At 43.5% G+C, this 23,542-nt stretch overlaps 1 protein-coding gene across 3 annotated transcripts in view; it reads left to right on the forward strand.

Annotated features, from left to right (window-relative positions):
- The window catches only part of CNOT8 (CCR4-NOT transcription complex subunit 8), a 33,199-nt gene extending 28,635 nt beyond the window's left edge, over window positions 1-4,564 (forward strand). For all 3 annotated transcript variants that reach the window (XM_069199620.1, XM_069199622.1, XM_069199621.1), the window contains exon 7: window positions 3,276-4,564. In XM_069199620.1, the coding sequence (XP_069055721.1) occupies window positions 3,276-3,416 (141 nt within the window). In that variant the 3' untranslated portion in view covers window positions 3,417-4,564. The remainder of the gene's footprint in view (window positions 1-3,275) is intronic.
- Window positions 4,565-23,542: the final 18,978 nt, after the last annotated feature.

Genomic DNA, 23,542 nt, shown 5'->3' on the forward strand with positions numbered 1-23,542 from the left:
ATGTATTACCTACACGAACAGGGAGGGACACATTCATCCCAACTCTCCCTTCTAGCCCAGAAAATTTGGAAATGGGCAATCCACAGCCAAAGTCACCAGTTAGCACAATACATTCCAGGGATAGACAATCAATTGGCAGATATCCTCAGCAGAAATCACCAACAAACACACGAAAGGGAGATTCATCCTCTAGTACTTCAAAAATACTTTCAACAATGGGGAATGCCAAACATAGATCTGTTCGCCACAAGCGAAAACATGAAATGCCAAAACTTCACATCCCCTATCCAAGGGTAATGCTCTATAGATCCATTGGTCAGGGATATTTGCTTATGCTTTTCTCCCTCTCCCACTGCTTCCGTTTCTAGTCAACAAGTTGCGACAAACTTCACTCAACATGATACTCATAGCACCAACATGGGCACGTCAACCGTGGTACACAACATTATAAGACCTGTCAATAGTACCACACTCCAAACTCCCAAACAGACCAGATCTGTTGACACCAAACAAAGGCCAAATCAGGCACCCAAACCCAATTCACTCAATCTAGCAATTTGGCTTCTGAAGTCCTAGAGGTTGGGTATTTACAACTCCAATCAGAATGTATGGAAGTTATTAAACAAGCGAGAAAACCCACTACTAGACAGTGCTATACAAACAAATGGAAAAGATATTTGTATATTACTGTCAATCTAAACATATGGACACTCTTACAGCATCAATACAAGACATTGTATGCTATTTATGTGATTTGCAAAAATCACATTTAGCATTCTCTTCAATAAAAAATCATCTTACTGCAATTTCAGCATATTTACAAAATACAAAGCACAGCTCCTTATTTAGAGTTCCTGTCATTAAAGCTCTCATGGAAGGTTTGAAACGTATCATTCCACCCAGAACACCACCACTCCCTTGTTGGAATTTAAATAAAGTGCTTACGCGGCTGATGGGACCACCATTTTGAGCCCATGCACTCCTGCCAAATGCAATTCTTAACATGGAAAGTTGCCTTCCTAGTGGCAAATATTTTTTTAAGAAGAGTAAGTGAAATCCAAGCCTTTACTATTGAAGAACTGTTCTTCCAAGTAAACAAGGATAAAGTTGTACTAAGAACATACCCAAAATTTCTTCAAAAGGTTGTATCACCATTTCATATAAATCAAACAGTGGAACTGCCAGTCTTTCCCACAGCCAGATTCTGTGGCAGAAAGAGCTCTGCATACATTAGACATCAAAAGAGCTTTAATGTATTATATAGACAGAACTAAGCCATTTAGAAAGGCTAAACAACTCTTTGTAGCCTTCCAAAAAACCTCCTACAGGCAATCCCATATCAAAACAAGGTTTAGCAAGATGGATTGTAAGATGCATCCAAACATGCTACATTAAAGCCAAAAGACCACTCTTAGTTATTCCTAAAGCACATTCTACAAGGAAAAAAGGTGCTACAATGGCTTTCTTAGGGAATATACCAGTGGCTGGAATATGTAAAGCAGCCACTTGGTCAACACCACATACATTCACTAAACACCACTGTGTAGACGTTTTATCACGACAACAAGCCACATTAGGCCAAGCAGTACTCAGAACATTATTTCAAACAACTTCAACTCCTACAGGCTGACCACCGCTATTTATATGGGAGGGCAAACTGCTTTGTTGTCTATGCACAGCATGTGTATCTGCAGCTACACATGCCATCGAACGGAAAATGTCACTTACCGAGTGTACATCTGTTCGTGGCATGTTCCGCTGCAGATTTGCATGCACCCTCCCACCTCCCCGGGAGCCTGTAGTCATTTAAGTTACAAACATTTGTACATATGCATATATATGTTTGCATTAGCATGGACATCTCTTATCTTTTACCTATATACTCTACCACTCCTTCCTTACCCTCTGCGGAAAAACAATCTAACAATGGAGTCAATGCCCACGTGCAATGGAACCGAAGAGGAGTCCCCACTCGATCTTGTGACTCAAACACTTCTTCGAGGAAAAACAACTTGTAACACTCAGTCCAACACTAGATGGCAGAATAATGCACAGCATGTGAATGTGCAGCGGAACATGCCACGAACAGACGTACACTAGGTAAGTGACATTTTCCATATATAGCGCTGAATGATGTCAACGTTTAGTCTTATTGCTATGTTTGTGCCCGTCCCCGTTTTGTTTTTTGAAAATCTGGTCACCCTAGATTAGTAACACCTGAGGGAACTAGTATCTGGGGTAACCAGCTTAGATCCTATTACCCATCAAACTCGCTTTGTAGAACACTCTGATTTTATTAGTTGAGTTTGAATTTGGGTCTCTTTAATATTCCAAAAATTGGTGCAAAGATGGCTTGGCTTGACTTTCCTATGCCTGAAGCAAATCGGTTGTCGGAATAAGTAGAAACTTTATTGTTGGTTCCCTTCTATTAACATCCCAGCAAATGCTTGACATGATCTGAGCAAGCATGACAGAAGTGTCAGATGTACACACAAAAGCCTTTCAGTGAAGTAAACGTTTCAGGTACTTTGGCAGTTTCTTTTTGACTGTTGCTAGTGAACTATTGCTTAGCATTTTAGTCTCTGGCATGGAGAAAATCATAGTTAAAAGGCTGTGTTGACTTTCTTCGTTTTGATAAACTTTGGTGAATCTTAGACTTATGAACCTTTAAAAATCATCTACTTTGCAGATGGTATGACGTCTTCAATATTGTTCATATGCAAGAGGAAGTGGAGACAGTTGGTTACCATTTAGAGGAAATGGATAAGAAGGCTGTCAAAAGTGACTTTTCCCATTATGGGTGCACAAATACTTAGCAGTACTGTTGCTTCTCGATGTGGCAGGGTTGGTAGGGCTTGTATGGTGTAGTGGAAAATGCACAGGGCAGGTTATGTTATGTGGAGGTCATGAAATCAGAAGGGGAAATGGTTGCTTTTTTAGTGGCCTAAAGGATATTTTTCATTGAAATGGTATTTAATGCATATAGTAACTGCCTTAGAAAGGTCTGTGATGGACATTATGGAGCACTAGCCTGAAACCAGAGGTAACATGGTAGAATCCAGGGGCATTGCTAGTTGGATGATTTAGTGGCACTCATCAGTTGGCTTATTTTGCTGTTCTATTACTCTGCTTATTTGGACATGAGAAGCTACTTGTAATCCTATTTCTCTTTTTTTTTTTTTTTTTTTTTTTTTTTTGCTGCTTTAGACATTTGTAATTTTTGTTTTCTCACATGCGGATGGAACTAATTTCTTTAACTCTTCTCCTCTGCATAGTTGTTTTTTGAAGATCACATTGATGATGCCAAGTACTGTGGGAGGTTGTACGGCCTAGGCACTGGCGTGGCGCCCAAGTCCAATGAAGAGGTAGAGGAAAAGATGAGTATCCTCTCCTTGATAAACAATGGGCAGCAGTAGCCAAGGACGGTGCTCCAACAGCCATCATGCGTTCTACAGGTGCCACTTCACACCCAAAGAATGGAGCTTCCTCAGACGCCCAAGCTAACATCAAGCATCTGCAGGAAGGACTTGCATTATCGGAGCTGTTGGTTTTGAAAGTGGAGCCCACCCTCATACGTCAACTGGTGATACTCCATATGTCAGCAACGGGACTTTAATTGCTCTCCTATACCAGCAGAACATTGTGAGGCAACATTCCTTAATGTAAATATGAACCCCCCCACGCCTCCGTTACCTTTTTTACTACAGGTGTGCAAGATTGATTCTGCCATGAAGCAAGGCCTTTGTAAAGTGTTCCCTCGATCTTTAACTTGGAAATACCGCTTACATTTTTTCTGCTGCTGGAATGTTTTACATCTTGAACAGTTTATTTTTATTTTACTTTGGATGCTCTAGTGGGAGAGTAAAACCTCTCCTGGCGTCTGAGTTTGTTTTTCTGCCGCTACATTTTGAAATGGTGCAAGACTGCATCTCAGAGTTTCATTCTTTTATGTTGTTTCTTAACCCTGGACCATCTCTTTATGTGTCATGGGATTGTTGTGTAGTACTGAAACCCATGCTCAGCTTTCCTTGCAACTGTTTAGCGTATTTGTACAGTGCTAACAATCTAGTTCAACTTACTTCCACTTATTGCAACAAAAGATTTGCCCTCTGTACGTAACTTTCGATTTCATGGCTGTTTAGAAAGTTCTTTTAGAGAAAACAAAGTACATTCCCATTTTAAATATGCAGTGGTTGCATAGATAAAGCCGTTCATTAACTGTTGCCAAAGTTTCCATGGTTAAGGCCTCCATAATCTTAAAACGAGTATTCTTTTTTTACCAATGACTTTTCTAAAATGCACATCCTATATGGTTTTAAATATTTTTTTTTTCTTGCCTCTTGAGTGAGAGATCTCATGTATCCCTTTTTGGGACCGCTCCATGTGCGCCGCATCCTGTGCTACAAAAGAGACAAGAGGTCAGTGGTACGCCTATAAATATATTTTATCAAGCTGAGGTTGTTAAATCAAACAGAGGCTCATGGGTAGCAGGTGGTATTTAAAATGACTGTAAATATTATTTATGTTTTTAAATATGTAAAATAAAGATTTTTTTTTTTTTTAACCAGCTCGTTAAACCTTGCCGTCTCTTGTTTGCCCCTATTAATCATGCATATTTTCTGTGCATTTGTTGTTAAGATGAGTGGAAGGAGAAAACTGAGTGAATGTTACTTTTAGCTGCAGCATTAGGTGATGTCAGTTCATCGCAGTACATTATAATGTCATCTTGAGGGAAGAAAACTGATGCTGTTTAATCACTAAGTTTCCCAAGTAAGTTTGAAGGTGGCAACCTTATCTTGGATCCTCAAAATTGTTTCTTCACAGTGAAAGCAGCATATTAAACTCCAAATATGTTAATGGTTAAAAAGTATCCCTCAGTCTGCTTAGCATTTTGGTTACCGGAAGCAAAGGCATGTACCAGATCTACACCCTCAGCTTTTCATCTGATAATACTTTGCTTTTAGTGCCTAAAACTGCAGCTTTCACATTTGTAAGCAGAGTAAATAATAGACATACTATTAACCAACCGTGAACTATCTTGTTTGCTAATAGTATCCCCCAAAAGTGCAATTATATTCCCAAAAAGCTATGTATGTTTAGGATATACCTTCATGTTTGATGAAACATAATCTTACACCTGTATACCAACATCAATAATATATTAAGAAGTATGCCAAAGACTGCTCTTACATGCTACAATTACATTTAGACTGTGTGTTTGAAGCTGTATGTTTTTGTCGGATGGTGTCTGAAGCGCATGAAAATATCCTCAAAAATACCTAAATTAAATTTCCATCAAAGAGCTGGCCAACAATTTTAGATGGAGCTGTGTGTCATAGTCCACAAATACTGCCTGCAAACTAGGGTTGCTTGATCCGTTTATATTCAGATTTTATTGGTATTTTACAAGATCTTCTAATATCTGACCATAGGCAAAGGAGTATTTTTAGTCTTCTTCTTACTCTACCCTTACAACAATGAGCTTTGCACTGTTAAGTGAGATACCACAGAATGGGGCCAAAGGGCACAACCCGTGACTTCAAGAGCCATAGGAGGCACTAGAAATTACATAAACATGCTAGGGAAATGCTGACAATTAACTTTTGATGTCGTTTATGAGCTATTTGCTTAGATCTGATGATAACCCAAATTTTTTCCATGCGCCACGGTATGCAATTTTGCCATTTTTTTAAATTTTTTTATTTCAGAGGTGAAGCTTTTTAATGTTTATGGAGAGATCTCTGTAAAATGTGAATTTGCTTTCTAACTAGGATACATCCTGAGTGCTGTGCCTACTTTCTGTTGAAAAAGATAATTAAGAGGGTTCATTTGATTTTACTGCAGTAATAGGGACCTCAGGTATTGGAGTGCTGTAACTATGTGTGTATCTAGAAAATACATTTTCCTGGAGATAATGCTGGTTTTAGTTTGACTCACGAGAACTACTTTGGCAACTTCGTAACCATTTCTTGGTTGATGGTACAGTGACCTTATCTCTTTAAGTTGAATTGAAACTGAGACATTTCTTAAGATCACAGAAATATGACCAGCCGACCTGATGGATGGATAGACACCAGCAACTATCTATCATTTTATTTATTTATTTATTTTTATATATATATATATATATGTGTGTATATATATATGTGTATATATATATATATATATATGTCCGGTGGCATGTGTAGCTGCAGATACACATGCAGTGCATTATCCTGCCATCTAATGTTGGACTCTCAAAGGTCATATCACCATTCCACCTAAACCAAACTGTGAAACTCCCAGTCTTCTTTCCGCTACCAGACTCAGTAGCCGAAAGAACCTTACATACATTAGACATAAAAAGAGCACTAATGTATTACATTGACAGAACAAAACAATTGTTTGTAGCCTTCCAAAAACCTCATGCAGGTAATCCTATATCCAAACAAGGCATCGCCAGATGGATAGTTAAATGTATTCAAACTTGCTATATTTAAGAAAAAAGAGAATTACCTATTACACCAAGAGCACATTCCACTAGGAAAAAAGGTGCCACAATGGCTTTTCTTGGGAATATACCTATGACAGAAATTTGTAAGGCAGCCACCTGGTCTACGCCTCATACATTTACTAAGCATTACTGTGTAGATGTGTTAGCAACGCTACAAGCCACAGTAGGACAGGCTGTATTAAGAACATTATTTCAGACAACTTCAACTCCTACAGGCTAAACCACCGCTTTTTGGGGAGATTACTGTTTGTTAGTCTATTCACAGCATGTGTATCTGCAGCTACACATGCCACCGAACGGAAAATGTCACTTACCCAGTGTACATCTGTTCATGGCATGAGACGCTGCAGATTCACATGCGCCCTCCCACCTCCCCGGTAGCCTGTAGCCGTTCTTAGTTGAATGAAATTTGTAAATATGTAAATAAATATTCTCTCGTAAACATTAAGTACATACATAACTACTCCATTGCATGGGCACCTCTAGCATACTCACAACTCCTACCTCACCCTCTGCGGGGAAAACAATCTAAGATGGAGTCGATGCCCATGCGCCATGGAGCCGAAAGGGAGGAGTCACTCGGTCTCGTGACTCGAAAAGACTTCTTCGAAGAAAAACAACTTATAACACTCCAAGCCCAACACTAGATGGCAGGATAATGCCCAGCATGTGAATCTGCAGCGTCTCATGCCACAAACAGATCTAGACTGGGTAAGTGACATTTTCCATATATATATATTTATATATTATATATATATATTTTTTTTTTTGTATTGTAATCACCTAAATCTCTCATACACAGCACAGTACCACTTCACAAGCCTCACAGATGATGGCGGCTGTAGGAAGCTGGTGTGGTGGGTACCTATGGTACTTACACCTTATACCAAGTCCAGGTATCCCCTCTCAGTGAAGTGTAGGCAGTGTCTTGAAGCCAAACTTTCTAGAGGTAGCTGTGGATGAGCAGCCAAGGCGTATCTAGGAGACCAGCAAAGCTCCTGCAATACCACTACAGCCACACAGTACTTACACACAAGAAAGTAAACATTGGGTTGTACGAAAATAAAGGAACACAGAATCAGAAATTACTAGAGAGGCAACCCTCCAATAGGATATAAGTAAATACATTATATATATATATATCTCCACTCTCTCTCTCTCTGAGTAAAACACTGGATTTCCCCAAAACCACACCAAAGGATTAAAAGAAGAAAAATAAGACACCAGAACAGCCTGCAAGGAACCAGCAGTAGAATACTGAAGATGGAGACCTGTGGAGAGAGGGGACCAAGTCCAGAAGTGTCTGTGGAGTTAAATTGGAGTAGGAGATACTACTCACCCAGAGGTACCTTTTGCAGTTGGTTGGCGAAGAAGGAAGACAGGTCAGCACAGCAGCTGGAAAAGAGTTCCTAATGCATGCAAAAGGTGTCCCACGCTGCAAGCTGGATTGCACATGGGTGTCGGTGAAGGATTTCCACCAATAAGCCTTGACCACGGCAAACTCGCAGTTGGAGAGAAAGAGGTGCTGCCGGGGACCAGCAAGGTCTAGGAGGACTGTTCCCCGATTCCCTAATGCCCTTCCCCAGGTGGGGGAGTCACTGAGGACCCTCTGTGTCACAGAAGGCCCACAGGAGCAGAGGCAGCACCCACAGGACAGGGACACAGAAGTCGCTGAAGCAGCCACACAGCATCACAGAAGTTGCCCCAAGGGAGATTCCATCTTCTTGTGCAGGCTGAGGAGTTGCAGTCTTCTGAGGATGCATGGCTGGGGAAATGTTGCAAAGCTGGTAGGAATTCTGGATACAATGTTGCAGAAGAGTCATCCTCGTGGATCAGCAGCTTGTAGGTTTCTGGAGGATCCATTCATGGTTCCGGAGGCCAGAAGTCAAAGCAGAGGTTGCAGAGGAGTCCTGCTGGAATTTTGCAAGCTGAATCTTAGGACCCACCCCCAGAGGAAAACCCTATATAGCCCAAAGAGGGGCTTGGTCCCATAACCAGGCAACCAACTATCAGAGGGTGCCTCTGACATCACCTGCCAGGCCTGGCCACTCAGATGCTCCTAGAGTTCCCTGCCAACCTTGGAATCAGGATGGCAGAACCCAGGGACCTTCTGGAGGAGCTCTGGGTACCACCCCTGGGGTGGTGATGGACAGCGGAGTGGTCACTCCCCTTCCCATTGTCCAGTTTCGCACCAGAGCAGGGATGGGGGAGGGGGGTCTCTGATCTGGTGTGGACTGGTTTATACATGGAGGGCACCAAATGTGCCCTTCAAAGCAAACCAGTGGCTTGGGGAGGCTACCCCTCCCAAGCCAGTCACACCTATTTCCAAAGGGAGAGGGTGTTACCTGCCTCTCGCAAAGGTAATCCTTTGTTCCGCCTTCCTGGGCTTGATCAGATCAAGCAGCAGGAGGGCAGAAACCTGTCTGAGGGGTGGCAGGAGGTGGGATGCCCGGAAAACCCTAGAAGACTGATGGTAGCAGTGCTGGGGATCCTCTAAGGAGCCCCCAGAGTGCATGAACTCGTACTTCCAATACTTGCAACAGTATTGGGGTATGATTCCAACATGTTTGACACCAAACATGCCCAGGTTTGGAGTTACGATTACATAGCTGGACATAGGTAGTGACCTATGTCCAGTAGACATATAAAATGGTGTCCCAGCACTCACGAAGTCCAGTAAAATGGGGCTGGAGTTCGTGTGGGCACCTCTGCTAGTGCAGGGGTGCCCTCATACACATGTAGCTGCACCCTGCCCTCTGGGCTGAGAGGGCCTACCATAGGGGTGTGACTTGCAGTGACTTGGTGCAATGACCTATAGTGAACATGGGTGCCTGCACCCGCTTCACACAGACTGCAGCCCATAGGGACTCTTAATACTAAGGGCATTGGCGGCAAAGCCCTTTTGTGGTTATCCAGTTTTTTATCTAATAGGACTTTTCAGGTTTTCTCTCATATAGCTTCCTCTTTGACTCATGCATCCCCTTATGGAGTTCCCCAGGGCTCCATTCTCAGTCCACTACTCTTTAATATATATGTCAGTCCTTTGGCGAGCATAGCAGAACAAGCTGGTTTAACTATTTCTTCTTATGCTGATGACACTCAACTTATTTTTTCACTCTCTTCTAAAGAAACCGCTAACCCTCCCTCTTTGCAAATGGGACTATCTAAGATAGCCAATTGGATGCATTTTAATAAACTCAAACTTAATGGAGGTAAGACAGAACTCCTCATTTTTGGAAATAAAAAATCTCTTTGGGGCCCCCAACATTGGCCCTCTGAGTTGGGTGCCCCCCCTATGCCTTCCCTCTCTGCACGTAACCTAGGCATCACAATTGATGATCAGTTGAATATGAAAAAACAGGTGACCAAAGTAGCTTCTACCTGTTTCGCTATCTTGAAGTGGCTTCACAAAATTCTCTGGATGCTTCCTATGGCTGCCCAGAGAACTGTGATCCAAGCGCTAGTTATTTCTAGACTGGATTACGGAAACGTGCTCTATTTGGGTGCGAATAAAGAAGCGCTACATAAACTGCAAGTTGTTCAGAACTCGGCGGCCAGGCTTCTTTGCCAACTTCCCAGAATCACTCCTACTTCTGGTGCCCTTCGTGAACTTCATTGGCTAAGAATTGAGAATCGTATCAAATTTAAAGCCCTATGCTACATGCATAAAATTAATACGGGCCTAGCTCCTAGCTACCTTAATATCCTGGTCCAACAATACCGGCCCTCTCGTTTACTTCGATCCTCTAATCAACTAAAATTCCAGGTGCCCAAATTCAGACGTGCCAAAATGGGGGGACGCTCTTTTGCTTTCCTAGCTCCCTCTCTCTGGAATTCTCTTCCCTCTTACTTGCGTCATGAAAGGGTGTTCATTAGATTTCGCAAAGAGCTTAAGACATGGCTCTTTAACCAGTAATTGCCTAAGTTGCTCGCCTGAGCCTGCCTTTGTCTTGCATTGTCTTTAGCGCCGGGAAACCTTCGGGTAGCTGTGCGCTATATAAAATCAATAAATAAATAGGGATGCCCTGAAACCCCAGTGCCCGGGATACCTAGGTACCATGTAGTAGGATTTTACATGGGGGCACAAGTATACCAATTGTGGGGATAAAAAGTTACCAGCAACCAAATTTAGAGGAGAGAGCACAGTCACTGGGGTCCTGGTTAGTAGGATACCAGTGAACACAGTCCAACACACTGACAAACACAACAAAAGTGGGGGTAACCAAGCCAGAAAGAAGCTTCTTTCGTACAGCGGCACATTCAGGTTCATTTTCATACTTAATTTACTTTTGTGCACGAAAAAAATCTCAGTGCTGTGTCATAGCAATGTGTTTTGGCCGTAGCCTTCGACTCGGGCACAATGGCAGTTTGTTTTCGTCAACTGAAATTTCGTTCACAACATTTTGAAATACATCTTCTAACCATGAAAAGACAACAATCTTCTGTCCAATTATTTTCTTTTTGTGCAACCTCCTGGTAGCGTCCTCCCTCCTGCATCAAGTAGCTGGATATATCCCTCCTATTGTCATGTTGAAATCAGTTAATAAAGCTGTAGCATCTCTCCCCAGGGACAGAGCGTTTTCAGGCTGTCTGTGTATTCTACAATGATTGTAAACAGGTTTGCTGGAATTTATGTTGCCGTTTCCTTTAGCAACCGATATGTCCCTTTTTAGGGTCGAGCTTGCGTTGCATGCGCTTGCGTTTCGCTAAGTGAGACGCTTTAGTAATTAAAAAGGGCTCGGAGCCCTGTCCACGTCACGTCAGTGTCTGTCATTGGCTTTTGGGCTTTCCTGTTAGAATGTGCTTGATTTCATTAGTGGAAGGCATGCACATGTCATGCCTTTTCCGGTGGCTAGCCCTCCTCGAGCGCATCGACCAAGTACAGAAAACATGCGAGGCTCGCTGTTTTCTGTCCGGCTCGTGGATTACTTTTTCTCTATTTTCCCAGCGCGATCTCGCTTGGCAGAAGTCGAGCGCTTTACATAATATCGGCCCTGTTACACAGTTAATTGCACTTTTTCGGGTTTCTTACATAAATGCACTTTTGCCGATAGCGCTGTAAACTCCTAACCCGACTTTTCACTGGTAATGAAACCTATCAGCTCTAACACGAGCAAACACGAGACCCGTTGCATTGCAAATGCTTGTTTAAGTTGCTGAGATGGACAAGTGCCTTGCATTTAACGTCGTGAATCTAATACAAAACCAAAGTGCATAATTTATATAGACAGTTTTATGAAACACTTAAATCCCATCTGGTCTGTCTGCATTGAATTTGGTTGATTTCTCATAACAAGGCAATATCGGACTCTAACGTTGTGGTTAAAGTTATGGTTAATCCTGAAACAATATGGCAGGATTAGGCTAGAACGTTGGAACAATATCAGCCTTTTCTTAAGTATGGTTGTGCGTAAAACATTCTAAACCAATGAATTATACCTCTATACATCACAAATCCCCTTATCTTAATGGGGAATGCAGGAACCATAATAAATTATTTGATTGCTCTTATTTTTTTCATGTAGTTCATAAAGCTGTGATTGATTAGCTTCTGTATTCTTTCTTTTAGCTATGAATGTTTTATTATTTGCCTTCACAGGAATTCTACAGGATGAATGCTTATCAATATGTCCCTTAATTATTTTTTGTGCATGTTTGTTTTTGTTTTTTTTCTAATATATACACTGAACATTTTGTCTTTCAAATGAGTATTACGGCCCAAAGTATATAGCATAAATGTTACTGTTATATTTACCATAAAGGAGTTAGGCAATGACATGATCAATATTGTAGGAAAGTGCCTGCTTTTTTGCATGGTTACTCCCACTTTTCGCCTACTATCAGTGCTTTTCGCTGGATCTTGCTAACCATGACTCCCAGTGATTGTGCTCTCTCTCTCTCTCTAAATATGGTTGCCTAGTATTGGTAAGTAACCCCTATGGTAGGCCTTGATAGCCCAAAGGGCAGGGTGCAGGTCCCTGTGTGTGAGGGCAATCCTGCATGAGGAGAGGTGCCCCTGGAAACTCCAGTTCCATTGCACTGGACTTAGTGAGTGCGGGGAAGCCATTTTAGCCGTGTCCATCTACATAATGGTAATTTCGAACCTGGGCATTTTGGTATCAAACATGTCGGAATCATACCCCATGCTGTTGCCAGTATTGGTTGTATGATTCCATGCACTCTGGGGGCTCCTTAAAGGACCGCCCCCCCCCCCCCAGTATTGCTCCTACCAGTCTTCTAGGGTTTTCCAGGTAGCACGCACTGCTGCCACACTTCAGGTTTCTGCCCTGCTGCTGCTCAAGCAGCTCAGGTAGAGAAAGGAAGAACAAAGGATTTCCTGTGGGAGAGGGAGGCAACGCCCTCTCCCTTAGAAATAGGTGTTACAAGGCTTGGGGGAGGTAGCCTCCCCAAACCACAGGTTTGCTTTGAAGGGCATATTTGGTGCCCTCCTTGAATAAACCGGTTTGCACCAGCCCAGGGACCCCCGGTTCCTGCTCTGGCGCGAAACTGGATAAAGGAAATAGGAGTGACCACTTCTCTCTCTATCACCACACAAGTGGTGGTGCCCAGAGTGCCTCCAGGTAACCACTTGATTCTGCCATCTTGAAATTAAGATGTGCAGAGGCCCCTGGGAGCATCTGAGTGGCCAGGTTAGGCAGGTGACGTCAGAGACCCCTCCTGATAGGTGGTCAACTTGCAAGGTGACTAAACCCTCTTTTAGGGCTATTTAGGGACTCCCTTGTGGTTGGGTCCCCAGATTCAACGTGCAAGTCTCCCGCAGGGCTCCTCTGCATTGTTTACTTCTACTTCTGGCCACTGGAACTGCAACTGGACTCTTCAGGAACTGACAAGACTGCAACTCCCGAGACGACCTTGCCTTGCAACTTTGTTTTCCGGCTCCTTCCAGCAACTGCAACATTTCCCCAGCTTTGCATCCTCTGGGGTCAGAGAGACTTTAGCCTGCACCAAGAAGCAAGAAGGAATCTCCCTTGGGGTGAAGGAGTAACTCCCCTGCATCTGCAGGCACCTACAGCAACGTCTGGCTGCGTGGATCTGCTCTCCTCTGGAACTGCGTGGATCCTGCATCATAGATGGTGGTCTGGAGTGGTCCCCTTGGTCCTCTATGCCTGCTGTCCAACTTGGAAGACTGTGAGCCTTGCCTCCCCTTGCAGGATAGTACCCCTGTGAAAATACCTCTTACATCTACGCAGGCTTGTTGTCTCCTGCTCCAAGGGATCTTAAGGCTCTGCGTAGCCCGGACTCCAGCACTTCATCCTGTCAAGAACAGTTTCTTCCCTCCTGCTCCAGCGGCCTGGGACTCCTCTACAGGTGTGCTGGTTGGGCCTTAATGCGACTTACTGTGCCTGATGCCTGTGGGGTGGGGTGGGGTGGAGCTACACCTGCTTCTGCTGACTCGTCTGTCTGCTGCGGATCAGCCCAGACTCCCCTCCAAGGGTCAGGTTCCCTGGACCTTGTTGGTCCTCTTCAGCCTTGTTACTCTTCCTTTGCTCCTTCTTGTATTTGACAAGGCTTGTTGGTGGTTCTTCTAAACCACTGACCATCTGCGACCCGACGACTGACGTGATACACCATCTGCACCGCTCCAAGGACTCCTCTGCAACTTCTGGGTGCTACAGCTGGTCGTCGTCTTCCCCCGTCGACCCTGATCTTCATCTACAGAAGGATGAGTAGTGGCTGGCTCCTGCCCCCTGTCCTCTTTTTTTTTTGTTGTTGTGGTTTTTCTTTTTTTGCTGGTCCTCTTCTTTCAGAATCCACCTTTGGTCTCTTCTAGTCTGATCCTGTTCTTGCACAATCCCTTTTCTAAGTCCTCTTGTTAGTCCTTGGGAAGATCAGGTACTTAACTCTGCTCTCCTGGTCGCTGGGGGCCACTTAGGTACTCACTAGTTCTTCCAGCTTTCCTCTAACAACTCCATATCCTTGGGTGGAGGACTTCACTTTGCATTCCTCTATTTTCATATATGGTTTGATCCTTCCCTAGGGTCCTAACTATTTTTCACAAATTCTTGTCAATGCTTGTTGTTTCTTGTGCAATTTCCTAATTATTAAAGTGTGTGTGTGTGTGTATATGTATATATATATATATATATATATATATATATATATGTGTGTGTGTGTGTATGTATATATATATATATATATGTATGTATGTATATATATATATATATATATATATATATAATATAGTGTGTACCTCCAGTTGGGGGGGGTGTACCTCCAGTTGGGGGGATTGCCTATAAGTATTCTAGTGAAATGTTACTGTAATAGAGTACCTTTATTTTGTGTCTAACACTGTGGTTCTTTCATGTGTGATAAGTTGCTGTGTGACTATTGTGGTATTGCATAAGCTTTGCATTTCTCCTAGATAAGTCTTGGCTGCTCAACCCCAGCTACCTCTAGAGAGCCCTGGCTTCTTAGACAGTGCCTACATTCACTAATAGGTGTCGCTTGGACTTGGTATAAGGTGCCAACATCATAGGTGTCCACCACAGACCAGCTCAGCTTCCTACAAATATTCAATCCATTCCTAGATTTGGTTTGTGTTCATGATTAGAGTAAAAAGTAAACTTCTGAATGCTGTGGTGTTGCTTTTTCCAGGTATCCTGTAAACCAAACTTGTCCTTCAATTATTGTTATTTGGCATCTTGGTTTCATTAGGTTTGGACAATCATACGTTTTAATGAGAGATTTATATTGCCCATAATCGCGTTCAGGAAATTCTGTTGTGTTGTATAGTAAAGATGACCCTTGGATCCAGCCAGCATACCATAGTGCTACTTGATCTTCATACCCTTATTGTGAACATTAATCCATTGCCCCACTCTGTGGTAAGGTTCTAAATCTGATCCTTTGTAACAATTTGTATTGTTGCACTCAAAATTGAATGATTAAATACTCTCTTTTAGCATCTCTCTGTAGCAGGGTCGAGCAGCCAAGACTTTAGCTTGGAGGGAGTGTAGGTTATACACTTGGAAACACTGTGACATACCAAAAGACACAAGGTCGCTAAAATATCCAGGCAGTTTATTACTTTAGACTAAAATCAGATACACAAACCAAACCAAACCAAAAGTGGCTAGCTCTCTCTGGGCCAGGAAACTGATTCCAATAATCTTTGTGGTTTTTGGTTATGTTAGTTTAACATTGAGCCTCATGGCCAATTCTACCGTGATGGGGAAGGCCCATTGCCTTAGTCTATTCAGAAACACTCTGGTTCACTTCATTATCTTTTTTTACATGTCCACTTCACGGCCAAAACAGTTCCTATAGTTTCTTTCGGTTCAGAGATTTGAATGTGCTCTCTTTTGTTCCCATTCCCTCCCAATCTTCGACTCAACCCTCTAGCTCAAATCTTTCCCATATTGCACAACCGGACACACACATGCTAGCATACGAGGCTCTCATCTCTCATAGGCATCATGAAACCAGTAACCTGGGTTTGCGCAGACCTTTGCCTGGAGTAGCCCCACACTAGAATCATGCTGCCACCATTGTACATCTGGACATAGCCTCGATAAATGGGAGCATTGGCATGCTTTGCAAAGGAGGGTGCAGCTTAGGTTCCCCTGGTCAGCCCAGTTTAGATGCCTCAAGTCAGTTAAATTGGATAATTCCACCAACCCCTCTCCACTCCCCCACCCTCAATCCTCCGTCTGGTTTGATAATTATCATGCTCGCTAGACTAAATGTGCACAGTCAGCCAGATATGCAAAAGCACAGAGGCACGGCTTTACAAAGCCTTGCTGTGAGTTTTCCTTGCCAACAGCAGGCTTCCAATATAGCTTTAGAACCCACCGTAGCGGGCACTACCGGCCATTAAAGGCCTGAGCCGAAAGCCAGGGCCTTTAACAAGGGAAAGAGCCTTTAATGGCTGGTAGAGCCCGCTATAGCGGGTTCTAATGCTATATTAGAACATTCTGCCACTAGAGGGCTGAATGCTCTACAAATAAAACAAATTCCTCACGAAGCCCAAGCGGATTAAAATCCCCTCAGGCTCTGTGAGGCTTTGTTCACAGCTTATGTTGTGAACAAAGAGAACATTGGAATGTTCACGCTCTGGGCTTTTACCAGCCAGAGCACTCCACTCTATCATTGTTCCTTTGCTTCCATCTAATCTTCAGTCTTGCAATGAAAACTGGGTCTCGTGAAGACCGACCAAATCCAACTTCATAACATTCATTAATATGCTTTGGCATTTATAGGGATGGGAAGATGCTGTTCGGATTGCAACTAAGAGCCAAATGTACAAAGCCCTTTTGCAGTTGCAGATCCTGTGATGTGCAAAATCACAAAATCATCTGACTTGTAATCACAAATGGGATTTTTACAATGTAGAAACCCCCTTTTACAATTAGGTAAAGTTTTCTCAACGTGTAACAAAAAAAGGCTCTTATGAGAGGGGTGTCTCTCGCCCCATCATTTGCAATTTGAAAAGGCTTTTGTCAATGGTTTGCTACCGCAAAAATCATTAATCAGTTATCAACCCCAATTACTGTTCTCCAGCAGTTGACACACTCAGGCTAGAAGATCAGTCCAAGGCTTCTCAAAGAGGAGGTATAAGGTAGAAACTCGGAAAACAAACCCTTAATAAGTCAATGACCACCCAGCACTTAAATACACACAAATAATTCCCTTTAAATGAAGATGAATATAGAAAACAGATTATCTAGCCTTTTCGTAGCGCAAGGTCGAGGCTACATGTCATGATAGTACTTAGATTGTAAGTGTTATCATCCCATTAATATGCTTAATATCATTAGGTTGTTTGTAAAAAATAAAATAAAAAAAAAATAAAAAAGTGTTAATTCTAGTCCACAATTTATCTACTTCCTTTAGCACCCCAGACTTGCTCCCTTGTTGGTGCAGCTCAGGCATGGTCTCAATGCATACTGTTTGCAATCTTCTACCTTCTAGGTTGTCTCTCTTCCTTTGCACCCATCCCACCCCATTGAACTGCTGTTTCTGAGCTCTTCTGTATTTGTACATATTTGGGTCCTGATTTATACTTTTTTTTTTGTGCTGCATTAGCGTCATTTTTTGACGCAAAATCGGCATACGCTTACAAAATACAATTATATTTTGTAAGTTTGTGCTGCTTTTGCATCAAAAAATTACGCTAATGTGGCACAAAAGGATATACATCAGGGCCTTGGTGTCCGCTGGTTTCTGCTGTAAATGTATTTGCACTGTATCCTCACATGTTGACTACTGATACTGTCTCTTTGTAGAGCACTCCGCTACAATCGGGGGCCATTTCACTGATAAAATAATTGTCTTGCATGGGCCATAATCGCAAAGACAGTATTTTTATGTTTTTCAGCTGATACTTTCTTCCAAACCCACTACTCCACTTTTTTGTGTACTCTTCTGTTGTGTATTTTTTTATTTTTTTTATTTTTTACGTACCTTTTTCTGTTCTATTTTGCCCAACTTTTCAGCCAGGTAAAGCTGAATATCATTTCGCAACAGAACTTCAAAAATAACTAGACAGTAACATCAGTGTTCAGATTTCCAACCTTTGGAAATTTGGGAACACAAGTTGAGGGGTGGTGCCATATATGAGGGACAGCATTTCAGGGCCATGGCGACAGTAGCGACCCACTGGGGGCAGTAGCTGGACAATTTTGTCAGCTTTACAAACCGGCCACATAACAGGGCAATTTGGTATTCGTGTTATGATTTTGTCTAGGATGGTGGCTGGCCTCAGGAGGTGACCTGTCAGGGCATAGTAGGTTTCGAACACAGGTCTGCAAGTCCACCTATCTTCCTCCATTTTCCATCTTACCAACCTCAAATGCAGCTTTTCTCCATTTGTCAATTCCTCAGTATCCATCTGTCAGTCAGTAACTAAACCAGCAAATCACAATCCTCTTTTTAGCTAATAACCTAGTGAGAAGCATTGCCTCCTTGCATATCTTGTGTTTTATCGTAACGAGGCTAATATATGCAAGGCCAAGCATTCATTATCAGCTGTAGTTGAGGCTCATCTACCGTGAGAACCACTGTCTGTAGGCATTTATCTCTCTGAACGACCACATCAAATTATTAAAGGACTCCTCTGAGTCACCACATTTAGAGCATGTACTACTGCAGTGTTTGTCTGTTTTATCTATTGTCATGGGGTTCATGTATGTTGGGTAGGGTAGGTTATATTACATTATTTAAACCCTGGATCTGGCTTTGTCTCTAGATACGATTGTGTGCCAGTCCATACAGGATCTGCACATAGCAAGGGATGAATGCCTTGTCCCAATACTTGTTGGTGAATCGTATCCGAAAGTCATGATGCCATTTCGCCTTATCAGTGTTTTTTCTGGTGACCCTTCTAAGGGACTAGTCTAGTTGGGCTATACTTTCACAGTGAAGTCCAAAAGCTGTGCCACCTTTTTCTCTTCACCTTGAATATTCAACTGTACTTTAAGCAATTGCCAATGTAGAGGTAGATTGAGCTTCCTGAAAGAGATCAATCTGTCACCTGGAAATGAGTGTCTCGTGTGAATACAGCCACATGCTGTCCCACATGACATGTCTTTAGCAGCCTTACAGACGTTGGGTAAGCCTCTTATTGATGGTGATCATTTCTATAGAGCCTTACTAAGTCTCCTATTTAAACCCTGCTTCCATTGAAGTATAACCAGACACTTTTTGTCATCTCCCTTCCAAAGAGGGGAGACCAACCGTTTTGCCAGTTGGGGTCCATGAATAAATCTACCTGTACCTCCTCCTCTATGATCTGTGACTACAAAATATAGCTGCCCTACCAAGTGGTAGTTTTGCCTCACCTGATCTTTCATAGATTCACATGCCTGAATCATTCTTCAACACCAGGCTGGGGACCCTCAGTAGTCAATATTATCCTAGCAGTATTTTAGTAGAACTGTTACAGTCAACCATGGAAATACATCCATAGGCCTTAAATAACCCACCTTATTATATGTTCTGCCAGTTGGAAGGGAGAAGGGGGAAGAGGAAGAGGGAAGGGCTCAATGTTTCAACCATCATCATAATTTCTACTACTTGGCAACAGGGAATCCCTCTGGGCTTTGGTCGGCTGCTGTACTACTGAACGTTCAACTGGAATCTGTACTTCAAATTAGCAGATGTTACTGTCTTTAACCACTTGAAGTTGTATTACAGTATTTGTGATAATTTCATACAGAGAGACTGAATTCTCACATGCAAACATGAACTTCATACAATATGAGGTCTCTAGGGGCAGGAAGATCTGCTGATGACTCTCAAACTAAATATATTTTCTGTCTGTACAAATCGGGCTGTAGCCAAGATACTTTGACATTATGTAATTTAGTACTAAGGTCGTAAAGAATAAGAGGGCAGACTGTTATTCTTCCTGAATGCAGAGTCATCAGGGATGACATCAGAGAGGTGATTTGTCAGCTAAAAAATGGAAATTGTACTCAACCCTACCAAATTACACTTCTTCTTGAACCTTTTCAGAGCCCTCAGTAACACCTACCAAGATGTTGTCTGCCCCTTCTGTAAAGGGACAGACATCTGGCCAACGCTAGTCCAATCCACGGGATCCATTTCTGGAGGTTGACCATAAAAATAAAAATAAAAAAGCCCTAAGAAGTTCTCAACATTGCAACCGCCAAAGCTTGTGTTAATAACCACTTTAGAGACCGTCGACAAAACATACTGAAGTCAGTTACAAAGACACGGGCCCTAATGAAGTCTGCACAGCAATAGTGGATGAGCTAACATTAACAGACCACATCTGCGACCAATTTGTTGATAAAGTTCTCTGCAAAGACTTACTGAAGGCGAGGAAGCCACAATTGTTGACAAAGTCACCGACTCATGGAAAACACCTGTTGACATGCAAAGCACTGTCAACAACAAAAACTTAAAATTCCAGCTGCTGCATTCAGAGACACTTTTGCTTTAAAAACAAACATACCAGGTTCAATAATAATTAGTCACTGCATCCCAAGTGACAACTATCACTACCGCCTTACCACAAACTGCTTATTAGTTCATTACTGCAGCTGGTGTCTGAAGGAGGCTAGCTCAGATTATGATGTACACCTACGGTGTGGCACCCTATACTGGGTCCAGGCAACCCTTAGTGATAGTGAATAGGTTTCCAGATAGCAGAAGTTCTCTAGGGGGTAGCTGAGGAGAGCAGCTAAAGCTAATCCAGGAGGCATGTAAAGCACTTACAATACCACAGTAGTCAGGCAGTAAATTAGTTAGAAGAAAGAACCACACAAGTGTTGCAAAAATACTTTATTACAGCACTATTACTCAACTGACATTGGTATGTCTCCCTTTGGAGATATTACATACAATTATACACACAAAATAACTAGCAAAAATGCATAGAAATATACAAGGACCTCTGGGAGGGCCAAAACATATAAAAAATAAAAAAAAAGAATGTTAAAGTGGCGCGCCAGCCAAGGTAAGTGTGGTGGTTAGCTAGGGACTAGGGCCAGTTAGAAACACCAGGAGTAACTATATTAGGTGATCCCCAGTAACCAGGAGTAAGTCAGTTTATTATCCAGTTGTCCCATAGGCAAATACAGGAAGCAGTGGCTGGAGTTTGTGGAATTCAGGACCCTTTCCAGTGGACCCGAGGAAACCAGCAGGCAAGAGGATGGATGGAGAGTGCCCTTGCCCCCAGGATATCCAGAAGACAGGAGTACCTGCACCAGGGACCCAGATGGGAGAAGACTGTGAATGCCTCTGATTGTCTAGCTGCTGTCATGACCCGGGACCAGGCCGGTGGAACCCAAGTACTGATTCCAGACGTGGAGGACCTGAAAAGGAAGGGGACCTAAGGAGGGGGTCCAGGTGGTGCAGGTGGCAAAGCCCAACCTCCTGAAGACAAAGTTCCTGGAAGTTGGTGGAAGAAGTAGTCCAGCTGCGATGGCCAGGAGTCGATGAAGATCCTAGGAGTTGCCCACGAGCTGGGCCTTGATGGCCGTCGGATTGCAGGAGGGTCACTGACTAGCCAGGTCACCAAAAAGCACTGGCAAGTGTAAATGGAAGCAGAAGAGAAGTTTGCAAAGTTGTGGGGACCAGCAAGGCCCAGGTGACTCTACCCAGGAGGGGGAGTCAGAGCTGGCCCTCAGCACAAAGGAAGGCCAGGAGAAGTAGATGGAGCCCCCACGAGTGACCCACAGGCGCCGGATACAGGGAGGCCTTAGCCAAGCAAAACAGAAGTCCCACATTGCAGGAGTTGCAGGACAGGGGCTGATCTTGCAGAGTACGCTGACCGGGGCTTCGTGGAGGCTGAAGATCTCCAGGAGCAAGGGCCCACAGTCTCCAAACCTGGATAGAAGATAAGTAGCACCCAGAGGAGGCCACAGACTCACCACCTGTGTTGCAGGCTGTTCGGCTGTCCAGAGACGGCAGACCCCACCAACCGGTCGACCTTCTCTTGAGGTGACTGCGGATGCAGGGGAGTGACTCCTCCACTCCAAAGGAGATTCTTTCTTGCTTCCTGGTGCAAACAGAGTCCTTGTAAAACAGGAGGGTGCACAGCCTCAGATGTTTTCAGAATTCTTTCAGGATCAGGAGAAACAATGTTGCAGTGGGAGCCTTCTCACTAGAAGCACACTTGTTCGGATCCAGGTGAAGACCAGCAGCAGTTCCAGAAGCCAGGGGCAGATGATGTCTTGCAGATAGTTCCTTGTAGTGTCTTGCTCAACAAATATAAGGACCCACCCACGAGGGAGCCCTTTAGTATCTCTAAAAGTGGGCTTGTCACTCTCTGCAGTGACCTACCTATTAGGGGGGTCAGGGACATCACCTGCCTGGCCTAACCAACCAGATGCTCCCAGGGTCCTCTGCACATCTTGTTTTCAAGATGCATAATCAAGTTGCCACCTGGCAGGGCTCTGGGCACCTCCCTAGGGAAGGAGCTGGACACAGGGGTGGTCACTCACCTGTCCTTTGTGTAGTTTCACACCAGAGCGGGAACCAAGGGTATCTGAAGTGGTGCAAACCGGTTTATGCAAGGAGGGCAACAAATGTGCCCTTCAAAAGCAGTCTGGTGGTGCTCAGAGACCACCCTACCCTAGCCCTTAAACTCCTAATACACGGGGAGAGGTGGTCACAGCTCTCCCTTGCAGGAAATCCTTTGTTATGCTCCTCCGGCCTGAGGCTGGCTCATCAGTGTGAGAAGGTAGCCTCTTTCTAGCATTGTTACCCCCCCACTTTTGGCCTGTTTGTGAGTATATGTCAGTGTGTTATTACTGTCTGACTGGGATCCTGCTAGCCAGGACCCCAGTGCTCATTGTGAAATCTCTATTTGTCAGTGTATTTTGCCTGTCTCACTGGAATCCTGCTAGTCAGGAACCCATTGCATATAGTTTGTGGCCTAAATGTGTCACTGAGGCTCTGCTAATCAGAACCTCAGTGCGTATGCTCTCTCTGCCTTTAAAATTGTCACTATAGGCTAGTGACCATTTTTACCAATTCTAATTGGCACACTGGAACATCCTATAATTCCCTAGTATATGGTACCTAGGTACCCAGGATATTGGGGTTCCAGGAGATCCCTATGGACTGCGGCATTTCTTTTGCCACCCATAGGAGATCAGACAAATCTTACACAGGACTGCCACTGCATCCTGTGTGAAATAACGCACACGTTATGTCACAGCCATTTTCACTGCACTTAAGTAACTTGTAAGTCACCTATAAGTCCAAACTTCACTTGCTGAAGGTTAGGTGCAAAGTTACTAAGTGTGAGTGCACCCTTGCACTACCAAATGTGCCCCCACATAGTTCAGGGCCATTTCCCTGGACTTTGTGAGTGCGGGGACACCATTACACACGTGCACTACATATAGGTCAATACCTATATGTAGATTCACAATGGTAACTCCGAATATGGCCATGTAAAATGTCTAAGATCATGGAATTGCCCCCCCACCCCCCATGCCAAATCTGGTATTGGGGTGCCAATCCCATGCATCCCCGGTGCTCCACTATGGAGTCCGGGTACTGCCAAACCAGCTCTCTGGGGTTTTCTCTGCAGCTACCGCTGCTGCCACCCCA

Source organism: Pleurodeles waltl, chromosome 7, assembly GCF_031143425.1.
Source record: "Pleurodeles waltl isolate 20211129_DDA chromosome 7, aPleWal1.hap1.20221129, whole genome shotgun sequence".
Classification (NCBI taxonomy): Eukaryota; Metazoa; Chordata; class Amphibia; order Caudata; family Salamandridae; genus Pleurodeles; species Pleurodeles waltl.